We start from the raw sequence: 20406 nt of genomic DNA on the forward strand, positions 1-20406 counted from the left end.
AGCGGGCCGAGCAAGGTCAGTGACCACGTATCGTTCATAATCATCCTTGCCAAGGTAGAGAAAGAGCCCTTTCACCTCCTTGGACTCGGCTTGACTCTCAGCGCATGGGCCCTCTTCACATTCTGATTGTGTGCCCATGTTACTGAGTCTCGACAAGTTCCTCAGACAACGAGAAATGGAGGATAGGAGGTTGGTAATCGATCCTGAGCTCGGTGTGCAACACGCGGTGACAATTCTCGCACTCTGCCTTCCAGGGCTGGGCGCAGAAGCTATTGCGTAACAATAAGAATGACTGGCGACTTGTGATCGATGTAGCAGGGGCACCCGGGGGGTCCTCAGGGAATAGATAGGAGAGCCTGGACGCGATGAATGGCCAGTTCTAGCAAGTGAAGGTAGTGCGGTGTTGGATGATTAATCGATACCCCTCATTGACACTGTTGGACACATTCAGGATTTGATCAACACCCCGCCACATGAATTTCTAGGTTTTGTTGCATGCTCCACCGCTTTAAAGATACTTGCACGTCGGATAAAGATGATGCAGAACGGTACCAACATTTATTATGTTATTCGTCCACATATCATCCATTTGACTCAATTTCTTGGCTGTGAAGCAAGAGTGGGAATGTTGGAGACGCATAGAACAGACGACATTGAGACTGGGGTTTGTTAACTACACCACTGCTTGTGTAAGTGCACCTTTGAAGTGTCTTCTCCATGTTACGATTGATTGGCGTGCAATAAGCGTCGGCGACGGGAACATGTACATGAGTTGCTTTGGAGGCATGTGCGTTTGGAAGTAATCAAACAAGAGGGGAAGAGATGCAGTTTATCCTTGCAGATAGTATATGCATTTCAGTGAGGATTACCTTCGAACTCAACTGCATTTCCGCTACGTCGTCCACGATGGCCTTCTTGCAGAAATCGGTATACACGAAAGACGGTGTTTATGAGCTTTCTGAGCCCCACGTTAGTGGGGTTGGCTTCGGACGGGTGGTGATCGGGCTTTATCGCCAATAAGATGTATGACGACCAGCAGTTGGAGCGCGAGATGTTATTCAGATCCTCTTGTGACAACCATGCCGGCGAAAGGGAAGATTTACAGACGTAGGATCCCACACTCGACCGAGAACACGAAGCCAGTATCTTGATAGCTCGATACTAATGAAGCCCGCAGGCCCACTGAGTGATGAATAGCCTCCCCATACACACCCGCGGCATTCTCCTCGATACTGATATTGGATGCTGAGAATTACACGACAGGATAACACGGTCTAATAAGCGTCCTCGGCATTCTCCATCATGGGTGGTAAGCGCACGTGGGAGCCCGAGTCCCGAAGGATTAGGCGGGGCGCAGTCTCATTGCGTGGTATTATGCACTCAGGCACTACCAGATGCCAAGCATTCATTTCGGGAGTTTCCACTGTTTTTTTAGGCAGCCTAGAAAAGCTCACCTCCTATAGGCTGGTAATTTCTTATAACCCCTATATGATGCCCGCTCCCGGGAAGGGAGTAGTAGGAGTCTTCCCTATACCTTGATGTGGTATGGTTGAGTTCCATTTGGCTTATGCCCAGCAGCCCAGAACGGACTGAAAACGGTTACGCTAAGTTAGGAGGTATCCACCTTGCGCGTAATGGTCCAGTAGGGGGATTCTATTTATGCTTGGCGCTACCTCGGACTTCAAGGTAAGGAAAAAGAGTTTTCTTTTTGCGAAGGACGGCCGAGTGCCAGAAGGATTCAATAGAAGGCTGCCTGGACGATCTAGATCTGTTTAACCGTTCCCCGGATCTCCAGTTCAGGCCGGAGTGTCCCGAAAGGATCAATTGATGCAATAAGCTCGTGTAGTCCACTGCTGCTCCCAAATTTATATTGGCCACATGAACTATATATAAGATCAAGTGTCGTAACCAACTTGTTCCCGGCGACTCGATTCACTCCACTCTGCCCATCTCGTCACTCACCAACGCGCTTGTTTATAATCCTCGCCGCCATGGGTTTCAAAGGTCAAATCGCTGCCATTATTCTGGCTTTGAGTCTGGAGGTCTCTCCAGCGGCCGCCGCTTTCAACTTGAAACGGACCTACAGCGGCTCGAACTTCCTGGACCAATTTTACTTTAGAGACGTGAGTGACCACAACTGAGCTGAATGAGTGCGACCTGAAACTAAACATACTGACATATCCTAGACAGCCTACTTTCACAGCATAGGCATTGAGTCCGGAGACCCAACAGATGGCTTCGTCGATTATCAGTCACAGTCAGCCGCCGCGTCCAAAGGTCTGACAAAAGTCCAGTCTAACGGCCAAGTTTATCTTGGCGTGGACTACACCACCAAGCATGCAACCTCAGACCAAGGCAGGGCTTCGGTCCGCCTGGAGTCTAAGGAAACGTTTGGCCCAGGTTCTCTCCTGGTAGCAGACATTGCGCACATGCCAGCCAATGGATGCGCCATCTGGCCCGCCTTCTGGTCGTACAACTTTGGCGAGAACCCCATGGGTGAGATCGACATTATCGAGGGAGGCGGCGCCGCCGGGCTGCAAGACAAGAACATTGTGTCGCTGCACACGTGCAGTGCGTGCCGATTCACCAACATTGGAGGCTCAGAGGAAAGGCCAAACTGTGCTCTTGGCGGTGACTGCAGCGACAGCGCTACGAACTGGTAAGTAGAAGTTTGATGTATAACGATGACTGATATTTTTGACCGAGAAGCTAACGGAATATCGATAGGGACGGCTGCGGCTCAACAGGAAACTCCCAGTCATACGGTGACGCCTTCAACGCGGCAGGCGGCGGCGTGTACGCCACATACCTGCAGGACAACCGCCTGCGCATCTGGTCGTGGCCCAAGGCCTCCGTGCCCGCCGACCTGACCAGCGGGTCCCCCAACCCGGAGAGCTGGGGCACGGCGTCCTCGGACTTCAAGACGTCCAACGGCGGCTGCAACATCGGCGACAACTTCCAGGAGCAGACCATCATCATCAACACGGACTTTTGCGGCGCCATGATCGACGACGGCACCTGGAAGGCCGTCTCGTCCTGCAGCAGCCAGGAGAGCACGTGCCGTGCGTTCGCGGCGGGACACCCTGACGCCTTCAAGAATGCGTACTGGTTGTTCAACTCGATCAAGCTGTACGAGTCGACGGGCACTGACCAGAAGGTCAGCGTCGACGGGAACTGTGCGGGCGTGACTGCGCAGACGTGTCAGGGGTCGACGTTTGGTAACTGTTGCAGCCAGTACGGATACTGCGGGTCTACGTCTGCGTATTGTGGGACTGGTTGCCAGCCAGGGTTCGGAACATGCTCGTAAGCAAGCATATGTAGACGGAAAACATTGTAAATAATTGTTGCATATTAATATACACATACTGGTACTTAATAAAACGCAAGTTCACAGCATTTTCAGTCAACGTGTTACATATTTTGCAGCGCATACCGTGTCTACCACGTCTAACTGGTTCCATTCCCCGTCCTTATACATCCTGGAGGCACATGCGGTCCCTTCATAGAGTGATAAATGTTCGAAGGTCCCACGTAAAAAGTTAAAATGGCTATGAAAGTGCAGGAAGACAAGGTTGGTAGGCATGTGGCCTCAGCCTTTCGGCGCGCAGACAACCTTGGAAGGTTAGGTAGCAACAGTTCTAACGCCGCCGTCGGCTTGAATCATCAACAAAAGTAGCTTGAGCCTCCAGCTATCCCACATCTAAACCTAAACTTAAGAGATCAAAGATTCACACCCGCAAAAACAAAAGGTATACCTATGCAGATAAGTTAGAGGTGAAAGTACTTGTTTGAATTGTACTAAACGCCCAACGGCGCGAGTCTTGCGTCCACAGCCTGAGGTGTCTTGTAACAGATTTACTCTTCTTAGATGAGGTCACTTTATGTCAATATTTGCAGCAAGTTTGCCTAATAACCCACCGCTAATGAGACATCTACTGTCAATTTGTCGTGGCCCGTTCAGCGTTTCACATCTTATTCTAACCTCGTATTACATGGATTCATTGTTTGTTAAGAAAAGGCGGCAAAACTTAGAATTTGCTCACTCCCCCCTTGCAACGGTTTCATCGGTTCCTCCTCAATATCGGGGAACGAATTCCGAAAAGTCGCCAATGCAGGCAACCTTGGTCATCCAAGGGCATGCCGATGCCAAAACACGTACGGCATCCAGCGCCGCCCTCTGGTCGGCTGCGATGCGATGTATTGCTTCATATTGCGCGGCCCCGCGGCTAGGAAGAACTTTTGCCACTTGCTTTTCAAGCTGGACCGCCGCATCGTCGCACGCAGCCCGAACGGCCGAGGCATTCGTCCAGTCCATACCAGGCTTCCCAATCATCACAGGCGTCATCCCGTTAAAGGCACAAGGCTGCCTTCTCATCATTCCCTTCGGGTTGCTCAGCATGTCTACGCTGATGATAAGCCCCGGACGCTGACTCCACGCTTGCGGTGACGCTTCGAAGGACAAGTGCACACCAGTGACGTGGCGCAACGTGCCAGAAGCCCGCGAGCGAGATTTACCGCGATACAGAGCAATGGCCTTTTTGACGGACTTGACCCAGTCTCCAGGGACTTTTGACGACTGGAGCTCGAGCTTGATTGGCTTCTCGAAGCAGATTGGAAGTGCTTCGGCGCGGAGTTGCCTGCTCACACGCGTGATGGCTGGCTGTTCATTAAGTTTGTGGAAATAGCCATCGAAAAATTCCCCAGCCATTAGACGGTATATCTTCTTCCTGACTTCTCCTGGTAGTCGGAGGAAAGGAAAATGGCGCTGGTAAAAGCTGGTTGTTACTAGACGACCAAGGATAACAAGGACGGCATGTGGCACAGCTTACCCTGTTCTTCTTGGTCGTCTTAACCATATGTCTTCCTGCTTCTGCGCTGTCCTGCTTACTCTTCTTGATGCTATGATTACGCGCCCCGGCGTCGTCCTGCCTGGTCCTCTTAACGCCATGTGTCCGCGCCCCGGCATCGTCCTGCTTGAGTCTGGGTAAATAGCGGTCGATTGTATTGGTTTGGGCCATCTTGTATCGTGCAAAAATTGGTTTGTATCGGAAATAGAGAGTGGGGGTGAATGTTTGTAGCTTGTGCTTCTATATATTGGAGGACGCGTGCGTAAGTGGATCGCGTTGTTTATGTCGCGGGTTCGGGGATGCCGATTGATTACCGCGAGGGTCAATCCTCGATCGCCCCGCAATGTCTGGCTTGCAGCCATTGAGTGAGTTGCGGTGTGGACGTTGTACGGATGTCCCGTGGGTCTTGGTTCTTCTCACCGACTACAAGTGGAGTCATCTAGACGAACTGGTTGGTGCTGATGTTAAGCGATCTTCGAAATGGTAACTAAATGGCCTCAGATACTACCTAGACAAGAGTCAAAGGTGACCACTCAGGCTGTATACCTTCTCTCCACAGCTCACCATACATGATTCCATGAACATGAGATCGGATATTCGCACCCGCAAAAATAGAGGGTACACCTAAGCCCAAGGAATAAACTCCTACAAGATAGCCTCCTATAAGATAACCTCCTATAGAATAACCTCCTCTAGGATAACCTTCTTTAAGATAATATCCTATAGGATAAGCCTATGAGATACTAGTTTAGTATTAAACTAAGTATTTTAATCTTTAAGTTACCTAGTATAGGTGTGCCCTTCATTTTTATAGGTGCGAATATCCGGTCTCATGAACATAAGCCTCGCCCACTCACTTGTATTCGACACAGTAATCCATCTTCCTGAACACGAACGGTTCTGGAGATGCTGGTAAAAACATAATCTCGTCGCCAGTCTGAGGTGTTATTGGCACGATCCCAATGTACCCCTTAGTAGTTGACAGGAAAGCCTGTCGGTCAGCGGTCATCGTGAATTTGAAAGCTTTATCCTCCGGTATTTGGATAGATCCGAGGTCTTCCAATTCGTTGCAGAGCTCAATATAGGTTGGGAAAGCTGTTATACCACGCGCTTCGAAATCATCAAGTAGGCGACTAAAAGTAGACCCTGGGGCTAGTAATTCATCGGCTGATATACACCCTCGGCTAGCCGCGAGGTAGAAGAATTGGGTAAACTTTTCCCGGAATTTGTCACAAGCTGTTCCGTAATCATACTCCCGCGTACCGTTCGCTGTGATAGAATGAATCATGGACAGGATTGCTAGTCCTCCGCCTGGAGATTGCAGAGGCCATAGCTGAAGAAGGCGGATTGAACCTTGGTGCTGTTCGAAGAATGAGAAAGCTTGACAGCTTCATCAAAGAATCAAACAGGCTCAATCACCATCTCCTCCATAAGTCCATGCCCTAACTGTCACTTTGACAAGACGCTGCTTCCCCGTACCGAATGCTCTACAGTGTTCAGCTGATACCTATGTCTCAAGTGTCCTTCAACCGCAAGGTCTCTCAACAAATACATATCAGTCATCTCGGCGTCACCGTGCCCGCTGGCACCTTCATCTCCACACCGGCCTACTGGGCAGCGCGGGATCCGTCACTCTACCCGGCAGACCAGAGCGAGAACGGATTCGACCCCTGGCGCTGGTTACGGCTCCGGGAGGCCGCCGGGAAGGACGGCCGCAGCCCCGTCTCATTCATGGCCAGTAGTACCAGCCCGGTCAACCCAACTGGGGTTACGGGCGCAACGCATGCCCGGGACGCCTCATGGCCACCGCTCAGATGAAGGTGATCCTGGCTTGGGTCCTGCAGTAATTCGACATCTCGTTCCCCGCCAAGCAAGGGACATGCCCGACCTCAGCCCGTGTTTTTGGACGAGCGCGTCATGCCAGACCCGACCCAGGTGATTGGGTTTCGGCTGCGGCGCAAGGACACTGGTCAGCCCCGGAGTGCTGGTAGCGCGGGCAAGGATGGAGTCTCTACTGAAGTACCTAGCATAAGGACTTACGCAAAGTGGTACTATTGTGACGCACAGGGTCGATAGTGCTGACCTGTTGGGAAAGCGGGTACACAGTGTTATCTCATGGCACAGCAATTGGGGTCGCCGCCTGAACGGCCTGGCAACGGAAGTACGAATCCAAATCTGAGAGATCAGACATCACGTAGAATTCAAAGTAGCTAAACGTTACATTTACCGGGGCTCATAATATTATTTTGTAGTTTTAGATCTTTTGCAATATTTCCTTCCAGTCATTTCGCCAAGTTCCAACACTGGCCCTGCAACATTGGTGCATTTGAGTTAAAATCAACAAGACGGGAATACATGCAGTCCTTTTGGAAATTTCCTCTCTATCACTGCAAACCGCCAGGGCCAGCCAAGGGATTCCCACGTTACATGCCTACTTTTCAAATATGGCGCCACAGCTCATATTCGGTACTGTCACCTTCGGGATGGAGATGACGGATTTTCAAGCTCCCGACTCCGTCAAGCCACTCCTCCAAGCCCTCACCAAGCTTGGCATCGATCGCCTCGATACAGCAGCCCGGTATCCGCCGCTAAACCCAGGCCGCTCGGAGCAGCTAATCGGGGAGAGCGAGCTGCCAGCCGGATTCATCGTTGACACCAAGGTCTATACTGACACGCGCGGCGATGGAAGCGGAGACCTGACCCCTGAGGCTATCGACAAGTCTGTAAATGCCAGCCTGGAGAGACTAGGCAATGCCACACATGTACTTATCTTCGTTCATTCCTGTGCCATCTGCCTTTCTTTGCTCCTCTAACTTGATATCTCAAGGTGAATATCCTCTATGCACACCGTCCAGACCCAGCAACGCCGTTGGAGGACCAGATACAGGCATTTCTTCATCAAATCGCAGCGAAGCGGTGCCGCGCTGTAAGTCGTGATTACTTTTAGAGATACTTGAAATGCTCTCTAACTAGAATTCTTTGACGTAGTGGGGTGTTTCCAATTTCTCCCCCGAGCTCTTGGAGAAGGTCTTAGGCGTCTGTGAGCAGAACGGCTGGCAGAAGCCGACAACCTACCAGGGAACTTACAACATGGCTACCAGAGGGATGGAAACTAAATTGTTGCCCATACTTCGCACTCATGGGATGCAGTTCGTCGGATATCAGTACGTAAACCCATAGAACAACCCTTGCAAGCGTCGGAAAAATGAAGCGCAATGTCCACTGACTTTTCTCACACGGGGCAGATCCCTCGCAGCTGGTTTCCTGACCGGCAAGCTCGTGAAGAACGAGCACGAGGGAACGCGGGCAGATGACAAACACCCCCTAGGAAAGGCTATTCAGCGTATCTTTGGAGACCAAAACCTGCAGGCTTCTATGCAGCGGTTCATGGACGCGGCGGAAGCAGAAAGCCTGACGCCAAACGACGTCGCTGTTCGCTGGGTCGTGCATCATTCGGCGCTGGATGACAAGGATGCACTCATCTTGGGGGCAAGTAAAATATCGCAAATTCAGGAAAGCGTAGGGTCCATTAGAAAAGGACCTCTTCCGGCGCACTTGGTAAAGGCAGCGGATGAGATGTGGGAGTCTGTGAAACAGGCCAGGGGCAACATGCTGTAGGACAATTTGAATCTTAGACTTGTTGCAGTTCTCACCGCAATTCAGTGGGCACATGCAAATACAGCGGAGGCGAGACCACTTCAATTCCTAGGTCATGCCGCGTTGGCTGTAAATTAAGCGCTTTCGATGCACGTGGTGGGCGTATTTAGGAAGGTATGTACTACTTAGTAATTAATCTGCACGTGTTGGTTGGGACAATTACATGAGTGCATTTCTCAAGTTGTACAAATACGACAAGGTCTGATCATCCTGAATCCTGCAAGTCGCCTCCCCTTCGCTTTTTTCCTCACTGGCCGCGTTCATCTGGGGTTGAGCATTCCGCCACCGAGCCCACAGAAAGCGTTCTGAGTCCTTTTCACCGGCAGCAATTATGGCGCCCAGTTCATATTTCGGCTATTGGCGACGCAAGGCCATGATCGTTGCCCTTCGCATTTCCACCCTCTACAGTGCCCGCGAGCCGCTGCGCCGCGACAACGAGCTTGCAGAGGCCAACTATGGCATACATCAAGAGCGACTGCTCATCCCGTCGCATGATGCAGGGCGTCACATCGTCGCCAGCCTCTACACCCCGCCCCCGCCGGTTGAATCACCCTCAGTTACCGAGCAGACACCTCTTCCGGTGCTCGTCAACTGGCATGGCAGTGGCTTCTGCCTGACTGGACTCCTGGGGAGCAACGTGCTCTTCGCCGCACGAGTGGCCCAGGAACTGCAAATCAACGTCTTGGACGTGGACTATCGGAAGGCACCTGAGCACTCCTTCCCAGCCGCCATTAACGACGTCGAGGACGCCCTCCGCTGGATCGGATCTGGCGAGAACAGCAAGCGATTCGACGTTTCCCGAGTTGCCGTGTCAGGCTTCAGCTCGGGTGGCAACCTTGCTCTCGTCGCTGCATCGTCGTTCCGGGACCGTCTCCAGGCCGGCGGGGTCAACATCACCGCCGCGGTGGTCATGTACCCAGGAACGGACCTGGTCACCCCGGCCGAGGACAAGCAGCCGCCCACGGACGGAATCTATCCCATGGACCCGGCAACTCTGAATCTCTTCACCGACTGCTATGTCCCAGACAAGAGCAAGCGCGCGGATCCACGCGCGTCGCCGGATAGGGCCGGTCTAGAGTTATATCCGCAGACGGTAGCAATCCTGACCTGTGAGGGAGACCGGCTCGCACCTGAAGGGATTGTGTTGGCAGAGAGATTGTCAAAGGATCCGCAGAGGACAGTAATCAACGAGATGATTCTCGGGGTACCACAGTAAGCCACCTTATCGTTCTCGCCATTGTTTTAGTACCGCTGTGGAATTGTCCACTCGGGGAAGCATCGTCATTGAGACTTTACATCTCTGTCGCGCTTCACTCGTCTGCACCCGTCCAACCTTGGCTCAAATCATGACTGACTCGAGATACCACAGCGGATTCGATACTGGAGCTGAAGAGGGAACTCTGCTAGGGGAGAGGCGAGAGGAGATGTATGCCTTGGCTGTGAAGACGCTCAAGGAGGCTCTACTATAGGTACCTACTGCTTTAATTCCAGACAATCGTAATGGATTGTCTTCTTGTTCAATTCTACACCACAAAAACTATCTGTAGCAAGGAAAAATGAAGAAGTAAGAGAAGATGGGAAGTAACAGGATCAGATCGGACTTTCTACCTCTGAGTTCCCAAGCTCGAGACAAGCAGATGGTGACCTCGGGAACAGGCAGCCAGGCTGGTAGATAGCCCGATAGCCACTCTCCAGCTGGGTAATCAATATTGTCACGATTCCGAGCAGGGCATATCGAATAGAGCAAATTGACTGGTTATTCAACTATGAATAGTGAGTGTAGGAAGCCCATATGGTTTCGTTTTTAATCCCCATATATATAAAATATATATAGCACCTTTATATAGTAATAAACACTTAAAACTTAGTATTTAAAGAACTATAATATTAATAATAATAGAAAGAAAATATAATATATCTATAGGTAAATAGCTAAGCTTTATATTATATAAATAAAGTTAGAAGGTATTACACTTAATAATACTACATTAAAATTATTAATATAAGTAGTTTAAAGGTTAATCTACTATAATATTAGAGTTAATTTAAGTTATTTAACCTAATATATAACTTTATAGAACTTAAAGGAGATAAAAGCTTTAAGAAAAGTACTTATAGTTAGTAAAGTAATTATATAATAAAATTAAAATAGTTTTAAAATAGCTTTTATAAGAAAAGAATTCTATAATATAAAATTTAATAAACTAATTTTCTTTATTAATATACTTATTATATAACTATTTAAATTTATTTTTAATAAATAAATTAAATATATTATAATCTTTATTTTAAATATATAATTAATAAAATAATAATATTATAATAATAAACTTATTTAAGAAAGCCTTTTATATAAATTTTATAAAAATTAAAATTTTCTTAAAAATTAAATAAAGTTTATTTATTATATATTAAATAAATATTATATAAAGAAAGTAAAAGTTTAAATACTTAAAAATTAAATCTTCCTTTTAAGTATACTACTTTACTATTGAAATTTATTTATTTCTATATAATATATAAAGAATATAGTAAAAAAAGAGCTTTATAAAGAAAGTTAATAACTTTATATATAAATAAGTTTAAAGATATATATTAAGTAATTATTAATTGTATATTTAAAGTATAAACTAATAATTAATTTAAAAGTTAAAAAGATAATAAATAGATAAATATATAATTAAATAAAAAATATAATATAGCTAAAGCCTAGGAAGCCCATACTTATAGATAATAGAGTGTTACAATGGGTGGGTCCGATTAGTCACCCAGAGCTCGATCGATATATGCTCAAGTATATAGCTGGTCACTTATCAAGGCGACACTTCAGCACGGACACAAACAACCTGGAAATAAACCATCAACACCACTACAGGCGACGGGGAGCTGCTTTTCACCCACCAATCCGCACAAGACCAGACACTGCACTCATGGCCGCCAAAACTCAATTGAGCACCCTCCCCGCCGAACTGCGCTCCGAGATATGGAGCCTCGCGCTCCTCCCCTCCCCAGGCGTCTATCGGTGTGACACGGCCAAGTTCATCCCCACCCGCGAGCGAGGGCACTTGTTCGAGGTCGAGGACGCGCGCTGGCTGATCCAGAAGCGCCGCTACCCCACAGTCATGCATCTGTGCCGCGAGTCGCGTCTCCTCGCCCTGGGCGTCATGGAGAAGGAGGTGAAGGAGAACGCGTCCTTCTACTGCATCGGGCAGGATACGCGCCCCTTCATCCCCGAGATCGACACCTTTTGGTTCGACGACCACGACGGCGGTAGGACCCTGTGCCAGCCCACCGTCGTCAAGGAGCGCGGCGTCGTCGGCAGCCGGGTCCACACCATCCGGAACCTCGCCGTGTCGGCAGCGCTTGTCCGATCGAGCGACAGGGGCGACTCCACCACGCCCTGGGTCATGTACATGTTTCGGGGCATCGGGCGCTTCGAGAACCTCCGGCGCGTCGACGTCGTGTTTGGGCCTGTTCCGATGGAGGCGCGATGCGATGGTTACGAGACGGATAGGGACTGCTGGGCGGCCGCGGACCCGGAACTGGTCGGGGAACCGCGCCACGGTCATTTCGTCATGACGGGGATGTACGACGTGCCGGAGCTACGGCTGGTGGAGAAGACCACTGGGGCATCGGCGGACGCGGACCAGAGCCGAGACCGACGAGCCGCCAAGAAGAAATTGGACAGGGCACGCGCCGACGTGTGCGGAGGCTATACGAAGAGGGCCTCGTATCTGGCAAGGTTCCCGCCACCACAGCCCCAAGGGCAAGAGGATGTGATAACAGCGGTGCCGGGACAGGGACAGGGACCGGGACCGGAGAAAGATCTGTCTGAAATCACCTTCCACGCCGCACGCATGATCGAGACGGCGAGGTTTTGGGGCCGGACGATTCGCAAGTCCTTTCCTTCGTGGCATTTTGACGGAGCATTTTGACGGAGATGACAGCGATGCGTTCGAGCCGCTCGATTCATCAACCAGTCCTACGCTGAAAAAGCGTACGTCGTTTAATCGCAGTTGATAGTTGGGTAGGCTGGTGGGCGCAAGGTGTGTTTGTAGTACGATAGACCAGTGACTTCGCCGCCGCGGTTTTCTAAGCTAGACTACTTGTTTCAGATCGGAACGGAACCTTTCCATCAGTTGTGCAGAGGGCAACAAACACCTGCTATTTATCTGATCTCCAACCTAGAGCCCAGGCCAGGTATATACATCCTGCTAATATTATAACTACTTTTATACCTGAGAGTATGTACTTAAACTTGGTAAATTACGTCTCGTGCAGGCGGCCAGGCTGGCCTGGTGTTAAAAAACAAGTGAACTGCTAATGAGTATGTTGGCTTATGTATGCCGAAACGAAACAGCAAGAGGAGGACGTCACGACTTCTGTGCGCAGATGAGCGTCGTCGGCCGGCCGTGACAAGAGACTTAGCCATTTCGGCTCCGACGCAGGGGTTGGGAAGGGCCGCTAGGGACCGCAGCAATCTGATAGACCGCTCAATCCACAAATTTGGATTGTATGTATAATTGAGCTCGACAAATACCGTAGACCTGGGCGCAGTACCTTATATCATTCACATCGATGCAGAGCACCACCACTCCACGGCACCAACTATGGCTTCACATTCTCCACCTTCTTCTCCACCGTCTTCTCCTCCGCCTCCAGCTTCTTATCCTCCTTCCCCCCCTTCCCCTCATTCCCATACTCCTTCGCCCGTTCCCAACTCTCCTTCCTCGCCTGTGTCTCCTCAAATTCCCTCTTCGCATCCTCGACTTTCAATCTCTGCCTTTCCAACGCATCCAAATCTTCAGGTTTAATGGCACTCAAGACGCCTTGCTCTCGTTTCCAATCTGCTTGTTGCTGTTGCGATTGAGTGTTCAAGCGTGAGATTATGGAGACGGCGTCGGCCATTGTGAAGGTTGAGGTGTCGATTGTCTTGCGAATTAGAGAGGAGCGGAGATAGGATCTTACGACGCCGTTTGGTTCTTGCAACCGGGATTGGACTTCGTTGACGACGACATGGTCCGCGAGACGAGTGATGGCGCGGGATTTCTGCCGGTCTGGAAGCGTCGATGCGAGTTTGACGGATGAGGAAAGCTCATTTACAAGCTGGGACTGAAACTGCGAGGCGATTTTTTCGTTTGTGATTCGAGCCGCGCGGGCAATGAAGCCAGGGTCGTTCTGAATCCTTTCGATCATGTCGGCTGGTGAGGTTTGTTCTTTGAACTTCGATGCATCGATGCTTGGGTTATTCTTTAATTCCTCGGCGTCCAGGGCTTGGAATTCTTTCTGCTTGTCATCGATGAGTGTTTGCATCTCGGTGTGGAACGCGCCGCGAATGGCGTCGTCGGAAAAGGCAGTGCTCATCATATGGATTGTCTTCTTTCGCGCAAGCGCTAAATCTTTTTCTGGGACTCCGAGAGTTGCGAGGCCATCTGAAGAGACTAGACCAGGAAGTGAGCCGTCGAGAACGCTGATGCGTCGACCTTCTTTTTCCACTGTAAGACCTGCGGAATCGATGGGGACTTTTTCAATTGTTGCGGCGTTCGTGACTGCATCTTTCATGACGTCTTCGGGTGATTTGTTCTTCAAGTCGGCTTCAAGCTTCATCTGATCGATATACTTGTAAAAAGGCACCTCCATCGGGATATTGAGTCGTTCCGCATTCATATTCGAGCCTGTGAGTGATCGCGCCGCGGCGCCAGCAACGCCCGCGACATCCAGATAAGTCCACCACTTCATACTCCGCGAATACGCCGCTTGAAACGCCGCGTCCTTGGTCTTCAAGACTTCTGCAACCGTCTTCCCCGTGCGATGAGCTTCAAGGTTAAGTTCGAAATTCGTCATCGAGCGCGCCATGAGTGCCGTGCCTCCAAAATTATTGACCTTGTCTGCAGCACGTAACGGCGACTTTCCCTCCATGTAATTCGTAAAGTACACCTCGTTGACTCTGTTCGAGTTCCAAAACATGCCCCAGTCATTGCCGCCGGTCAAGAAGTGCCAGCTCGACGTCATAGCCGGAATCGACAAGGAGTTCCAGCCATTCACGTCCTTGATATGCTTGACGTTTCCGATGCGAACCAACCCAGAGTACCCAAGACGAACCATCGACCCGCTGACAGGCAACCCCTTCTCAAGCCACAGCTTCTCATCCTGTTGGATCTTCTCATGGTTCTGCCAGAGATAAATGAACTTCCCAATAGGCGTGATGCGTTTCATCAGTTCCATACTATGCACCGGCGTAATGAACGTCGCGCCAACAGGGATTGACTTGATGCGAACGACGGCAAGTGCTTCGAGCTGAGCTTGTGAAAGGGTACCTTTGAGCATCCCGGCGTTGGCATCGGACATCGTGACTCTACCAGCTGCAATCGAGCTATGATAGTCCTTTGCCGTCCAATCAGATAGAAAAGTCGAATCGCGTTCGCTGTCGGGAAGGTTTCCGAACTGCTCTCTCACAACTCGATGCCATGTCGTTACACCAGTCGCATAATCCGACGAGGTGGTCTTATTGAACATGTCTCCCCTTGAGCTTGGATCACTTCCGAACGATGAAAAGGATCGGAATGCACGGCCGTCCAATGTTCGTTCATTTGTGAAATGATATGGTACCAACCACTTCATCAGGCCCGTTGTAGCGCGACCAAAGGCATCGCTTCGGCGATATGTCCGCATATTATCAATGCTTAAGGCGAAGTTGTAAGACGACTTATCCCCAAAGATGGTCTCGTCGTAGCCTGAGAACGGATCATATATCGTCGCCAGCGTGCCCATCGCTGGCGCTGGGACCGGATCATCCGCCGCGAAAAGGTGAATTGGTATACTGGGAATGTCATGGCGGCGACGATGATGCGTTGACGACGCTGCCATGACTGCCCTCTTGTTGATAGTTCGTGCAGAGTAGGCCCTAGCGGTGGTAACATGAGGCTCGTGATCGAGTCGAGACCGGAAGATAATCTCAGACGTGAACTCGATCTCCTCCACGTTCGAGACATCGTACGCCGTGTTCCACGACACAGACCACTCAGTCAACGGACTCAAAAGCGGCCGTTCAATCTTCTTGTCTTCGTCTAGTGTCACGAATTGCGCCGAAGCGTGAGACGTGACTTTTGTTTTCGTCGCATCGCTGAAATCGTAGGTGTACGTGACGTTCCTCTCGATCGGCGCCTTCTTGAAAAAATACTCGACCTCTTCTTCGGTTTCTTGTTGGGTGTCTGGATCGATGACTTTCTGTTTGATGCCTTTCGTGACCCAGAATCCAGCCGGAAAGTCGACATGGAGCAAGATCTGGTTGCTGTCATTCGCTTGCTCCTTATCCTTTGGTAGTCGAGCGCCTTTCAGAACAACGGTCGCTTGCTTCAAGCGGACATCAGCAATGTCATCAATAGGTATGCCAAGGATATCCTCGCAGTTCGTCGAGTCAATGAAGAGGTTGAAAGGTTGGAGTCCTTTCGCCTTGCCGTCCTTGTTTGTGATTGGAACAAGCTTGCCGCTATCGAGCTTGAGGCCAAAAACATCAGGATGAGAAGTCTTGTTGATAGTGTGAACATATGGCGAAGCCGTCAACGTATACGTATCGTTGAATCGCCGCATATTATCGTTCTCGGCCCAAAGCTGCGGCAGAATGACCTCGTTGAACAATTTGCCAGTGAAATTATCCCACGTCCCAAGATCGATGATCGACTTTGAAATCGTTGGAGCCTCCAGTTTCAGCGCGCCAATGACCCTAATGGCATCGAGGTAGCTCTTCACCACACGAGCCTTCTGCCAATTATACGCCTGATCGTAGAGCTGGACGAAGATCTGAAGCTTGACGCCCGGGACCGAGGGCGTCATGCCCAGCAAATCCGCCGACGCAATTTTAAGCTGCGTATTGAACACTTCGATCTGGGCGCCTGTCAAAACAGCTCGTTTGTACGTCAACACCGCGGTGTTGAGCTTCTGCGCCTCAGCAACGAGAAGGTCAAACGCGAGATTGGCTTTGTCCCCATCCTCCCCTGGGAAGTACTGGGAGCGAAGCTGATCAAAGCTAGATTTGAGCGTCAAGACCGTCTTGACGACATCCTTGTCGCCATCTTCTGCTGCCGTGCGGCTCGATGCTGCTCCCACGGCACTGATCAAGGCATCTCCATGGACATCATCGGCAATGCGTTTGACGTTTGCGGAAAGCACGGCTCCGTCGACAGTTCCGCCGCTCGTCTTGACCGTCGAGAACAAATCATAGGCAGTTGAGCCCACGGAAAGGATATTTCCTGCCAATACGATACCTTTTGCCTCTGGCGTGAACATGAGGCAGGTAGCCACGGCGCCAAGGACCTTGACTATACCATCGCAGGTGAAGATGGCAGGCTTCGCAAATGCCAGAGCTTCTACCTCGGTGTTGCAGTTCTTGATAGCGTCTGTGACCCGTATTTGCGCAGCTCTGATATCAATGACTGCTGCGTTGATGTCCTTGACGGCCTGGTCACGTCGCGTATCGATGCTGGCGATGGTCCGTCCGTATGCTTGGAGCCTCGCGCTCACGTCGGTGGCTTTGTTGTCAAGTGTCTTCAGATATTTCGCGTCCTCGCTTCGAGTCTTTTCGACGCTGTTCAGCTCCGTTACTGCCGTGTGTAGCGTAGTCAATGAGAAGCTGAGATCTGGAATATAGTCGAAAGATCTGCCGTATGAATCCTAGGCCGGCTGCATGATATCAGGATCCGCGCTCAGCGAAGCAAACTTTTGCCAGGCCAGCTTCATTACGGCGCGGGATGCTCCCGAGTTGGTCCAGCGGCTGTCTCTTGTCGCCTCTTCGCGGAAGTGCTTCTCGCAAGCCAGGAACTTTGTCTTGTAAGGCTCCTTCATATCGGCGATATCAGGTTCGAGATAGAACTTCAGGTCTTCTGTGCCTTGAACAAGCTTGTCCGAGTCCATAAACTCCAACACGCTTTCGCAGAGCGATTTGACCCAAGCTAGACTGCGGTCGAAGCGAAGTCGCTGGATCGATTTGTGCTTGTCGGACAAGGTATCGAAGTAGCTTCCAAACAGCACATCATACTCGAAGGACAATCTTTGAACAAGCATATGCAGAAAGAGCGGATTGAGCAGCATGGCGAATGTCCCAATTTTCGTGTGAGCAGCGGCTGTCGCAGTTCCTGCCGGATGGTCCGCCGAAAGAGTGTTGTCAATCGTCAACTTCTTCAAAGCCTGACTAGCGCCGTTTCCGCTTTTGCCAGTGACCGTTCTAGGAGGAACCCATTGGCCTCTTGGTATCGTGTAGCCCGGGATATTCGCGTAGCCGTAGTCGCCGCCGTCGCCGCCGATGCCATTATCGCCAGACCAGTTATTAGGCCCCGGACGGTTCTCCTTGTATGGGTTGAGCCCGGTGAAACGATTGCCATAATGGAACCGGTCTCTGGTGTAGAAACGAACGAAGCTGTCGCCTCCGGCGCCGCCTTGGCCCCCAGCACCGCCGTCTGCCCCCGCGCCTCCGTCCGCTCCGTTCACGACGTCCTCAAGTCCAAAGGTCGGAGTCGAGCCACTTCCAATGCTGTGTCGGATACCGTTGCCGCCCTTACCACCATTCCCTCCCGGCTGACCTAGTCCACCCTTGCCTCCACGACAATTAAACCAGACAGTGATGGGCGAAAGGTCGAATCCCGGCTTCACCACGCCCATGATGTCGGCCGCACAGAAGTTGATGGAATTTCCCTTTCCGCCCGGATTTCCGGCCTTGCCCACTTTGCCGGCTGTGCCAGCTTTGGCATTTTCGTGCGGTCCCCAGTCACTCCATGAAGCATTCGCGGCCTGCTGCGGGGTCTCTGGCTGCTTTTGACGAGCGCCCTCGGATCCCGAACAGTCAAACAGCACAAACTTCTCCTCGTTTGGCGTTGCCTCGGTGTACGTTGGCTCGCCTGCTCTCGGAACAACGATGATGCGCTTCGCGAAGACGGTCAGATCACAATTTTCGTAGCGGAAATGACTCCCTCGATAAACCAGCAGATCCTCGGCCTGGATGAAGACTTGTTTGACGGTAGTAGCTTCCTTCCTGAGGACTATACGCGTTGTCTGCGTGGCCTCCTGGAGGCCTGTCACCACGACGCTAGATTTGTCGTAGCGATTTGCAGCGTCGGGAACGATTGGCGGGTCGTTTTTCAGAGTCTCGACGTCTTCATCGTATTCCAGCGCCTGAGGGTCGTCGTCCACGTAGGCGGGCCACTCAGGATGGTTTGGTGGCAGGAGCGTTGCGCGGCGGTGGGCGATGAGGTACCAAACAATGGTGCCATCGCTTGAGTAGACTCTCCTGAACAAGGAGGATTCTTCGTCCTCTTCTGCTCGCTTGTCCTCGGCGACAGGGGAGGTGTAGTCTGTGGCCGTGGCCTTCTTGTTCCAATCGTCTGGTACGGTGATGTTGGTCGTCATGATGTATTTGGTTGTGGTAAATGAATTAGCCAAGAGGGAAACGTCACAATTCGTTGAGCGTAAGACAAGATTCAATAATCAGGAGAGGATTGAAAGTGCTGCGTGAGCAGGTCTTATTAGGAAAATGCGAGCAGAATTTGGAGAACCTTGAGATGACAACAATGAGACACGGACAATACGGAGAACGAAGCAGATGACATATGCACCGAAGACGAATGAGATCCCATATATGGCATAGCTGATTCCCTGATGAGCGCGGATTGGCGTTGGTCTTCAGCTCTAGATGTGGCGCCCACGCCCACAGCTGAACCAATATTGATGGGTGGCACATTCTTGGCATCGCGTGCCCGTGGCTCCTCGATTCGAGACTTTGGACATGCAGACACGAACCGTTCGTGGTCGACTCCCATTCGACAGACTCCATTGCGAACTGGTCTAGCAGCTGAAATGAGAGCTGGTTGCGGTCTGGACGGTATTGGTATTGGTATTGAACAGTCGCCGCCGTAGGCGGAGGGTGGGCTATACCCCTTAGTACATGACATACTCTCCTCCACCGCCTCGCAAACTAGGGGCATAGGGCGTGGTAGAGGTACCCGGAGGTATCTACCGTTTCATCAGGCCGAAGCACATTACTCCGTAGGTGGAACCCGTCAAGCCCTAAGGCCCTATCAAATCGTGCCACTCTAGGGATCACTCCTCCTCCATTTGGAGTAGCCCAGAGCGAAGGGAATGCTGATTTAACCACTCCTTCTTGAAGCCTACCTTCCTAATTCATAGACCTGGCACACTAGTAGACGCTAGGAAGTCCTAGAACCCCGCAACTCCAGCACCAAATTCACCGAACTAAGGCGGTCTGGACGGGAACAGCCGTGTAATGGCCGCATCGGGCTGGGGGGCTGAGGTGGTTGACTGGCTAGGGCTCTGAGGCCCTTGGCTCTTTGAACTTAGATTTCGTCGCAGGCTTCCTTTCCTCCTTCCTTCTTTTTTTTAGCCAGACTAGGTATTACTTGAAATTCTACAATTTCAAGCAAGAGTTGAGAGCTTTGCCTCTCCTATGTCCCTCCCGTGACAATCCGCACCCATTGTAGAAGTTTAGAAGAAGATAGTGTTAATACAGCAAGCTAAGGAGCTGCAATGTCCTAAAGAAGGAAAGAAGGAGCTGCTTTAGTGCTTACTGCTTACTGGTATGAGCCACTCCTAAGTATTACTATAATCTAAAGTTTATACTTATAGAAATAAAAGCTTTTATAAAACTTAAAAAAAGTTTAAATAAAGTTAGATTAAATTATAATATAATAAAATAGTTAAATAAAAATTAATTAGAAAATTATAATTATAAATCTTTAAACTTTATATTAAAGAGGGGTATAGGATAATTATATTTATATTAACTTACCCTCACCTTAAATTATATTAATGCTTGTTTAAGACTACCTAGTTGAAAGATAGCGTTATTTGGACATGAAGTGAAGCAAGTATCACTTCTCTATCAAGCGGTGATTCT

At 50.3% G+C, this 20406-nt stretch overlaps 6 protein-coding genes across 6 annotated transcripts; 4 read left to right on the forward strand and 2 right to left on the reverse strand.

Annotated features, from left to right (window-relative positions):
* Positions 1-1926: 1926 nt before the first annotated feature.
* Positions 1927-3307, forward strand: KVR01_012062 (uncharacterized protein; the record flags this gene model as incomplete). Its single annotated transcript, XM_044792895.1, has 3 exons — positions 1927-2123; positions 2187-2659; positions 2728-3307. Exons 1-3 carry the CDS (start codon positions 1992-1994, stop codon positions 3305-3307), a joined length of 1185 nt encoding a protein of 394 aa, XP_044639143.1. The 5' UTR covers positions 1927-1991.
* Positions 3308-4075: 768 nt separating this feature from the next.
* KVR01_012007 (uncharacterized protein) lies at positions 4076-5018 on the reverse strand (the record flags this gene model as incomplete). The annotated part of the gene is made up of 2 exons (XM_044792137.1): positions 4076-4765; positions 4830-5018. The coding sequence occupies 2 exons, from the start codon at positions 5016-5018 to the stop codon at positions 4076-4078; spliced, it is 879 nt and encodes a 292-aa protein (XP_044639088.1).
* Positions 5019-7291: 2273 nt separating this feature from the next.
* Positions 7292-8465, forward strand: KVR01_012058 (uncharacterized protein; the record flags this gene model as incomplete). The annotated part of the gene is made up of 3 exons (XM_044787766.1): positions 7292-7609; positions 7836-8011; positions 8093-8465. The coding sequence occupies 3 exons, from the start codon at positions 7292-7294 to the stop codon at positions 8463-8465; spliced, it is 867 nt and encodes a 288-aa protein (XP_044639139.1).
* A 277-nt stretch (positions 8466-8742) lies between these two features.
* Positions 8743-10268, forward strand: KVR01_011974 (uncharacterized protein). Its single transcript, XM_044789089.1, has 2 exons — positions 8743-9716; positions 9874-10268. Exons 1-2 carry the CDS (start codon positions 8836-8838, stop codon positions 9971-9973), a joined length of 981 nt encoding a protein of 326 aa, XP_044639055.1. The 5' UTR covers positions 8743-8835; the 3' UTR covers positions 9974-10268.
* Positions 10269-11434: 1166 nt separating this feature from the next.
* KVR01_012032 (uncharacterized protein) lies at positions 11435-12284 on the forward strand (the record flags this gene model as incomplete). The annotated part of the gene is given in 2 exon segments (XM_044788597.1): positions 11435-12246; positions 12263-12284. The coding sequence occupies 2 exon segments, from the start codon at positions 11435-11437 to the stop codon at positions 12282-12284; spliced, it is 834 nt and encodes a 277-aa protein (XP_044639113.1).
* Positions 12285-13112: 828 nt separating this feature from the next.
* KVR01_012115 (uncharacterized protein) lies at positions 13113-19029 on the reverse strand (the record flags this gene model as incomplete). Its single annotated transcript, XM_044794504.1, has 2 exons — positions 17221-19029; positions 13113-17160 (listed from the first exon to the last, which is right to left on the reverse strand). Exons 1-2 carry the CDS (start codon positions 18900-18902, stop codon positions 13113-13115), a joined length of 5730 nt encoding a protein of 1909 aa, XP_044639196.1. The 5' UTR covers positions 18903-19029.
* Between the last annotated feature and the right edge of the window lie 1377 nt (positions 19030-20406).

This window comes from Diaporthe batatas, assembly GCF_019321695.1.
Source record: "Diaporthe batatas strain CRI 302-4 chromosome Unknown Contig00017, whole genome shotgun sequence".
Taxonomy (NCBI): Eukaryota; Fungi; Ascomycota; class Sordariomycetes; order Diaporthales; family Diaporthaceae; genus Diaporthe; species Diaporthe batatas.

Excerpts from the sequence above, each read along its gene's own strand:
- KVR01_011974 (XM_044789089.1), top strand. The coding sequence starts at position 8,836 with ATGGCGCCCAGTTCATATTTCGGCTATTGGCGACGCAAGGCCATGATC. Across the intron at positions 9,717-9,873 it reads ATGATTCTCGGGGTACCACA|CGGATTCGATACTGGAGCTG; the intron begins GTAAGCCACCTT and ends GAGATACCACAG.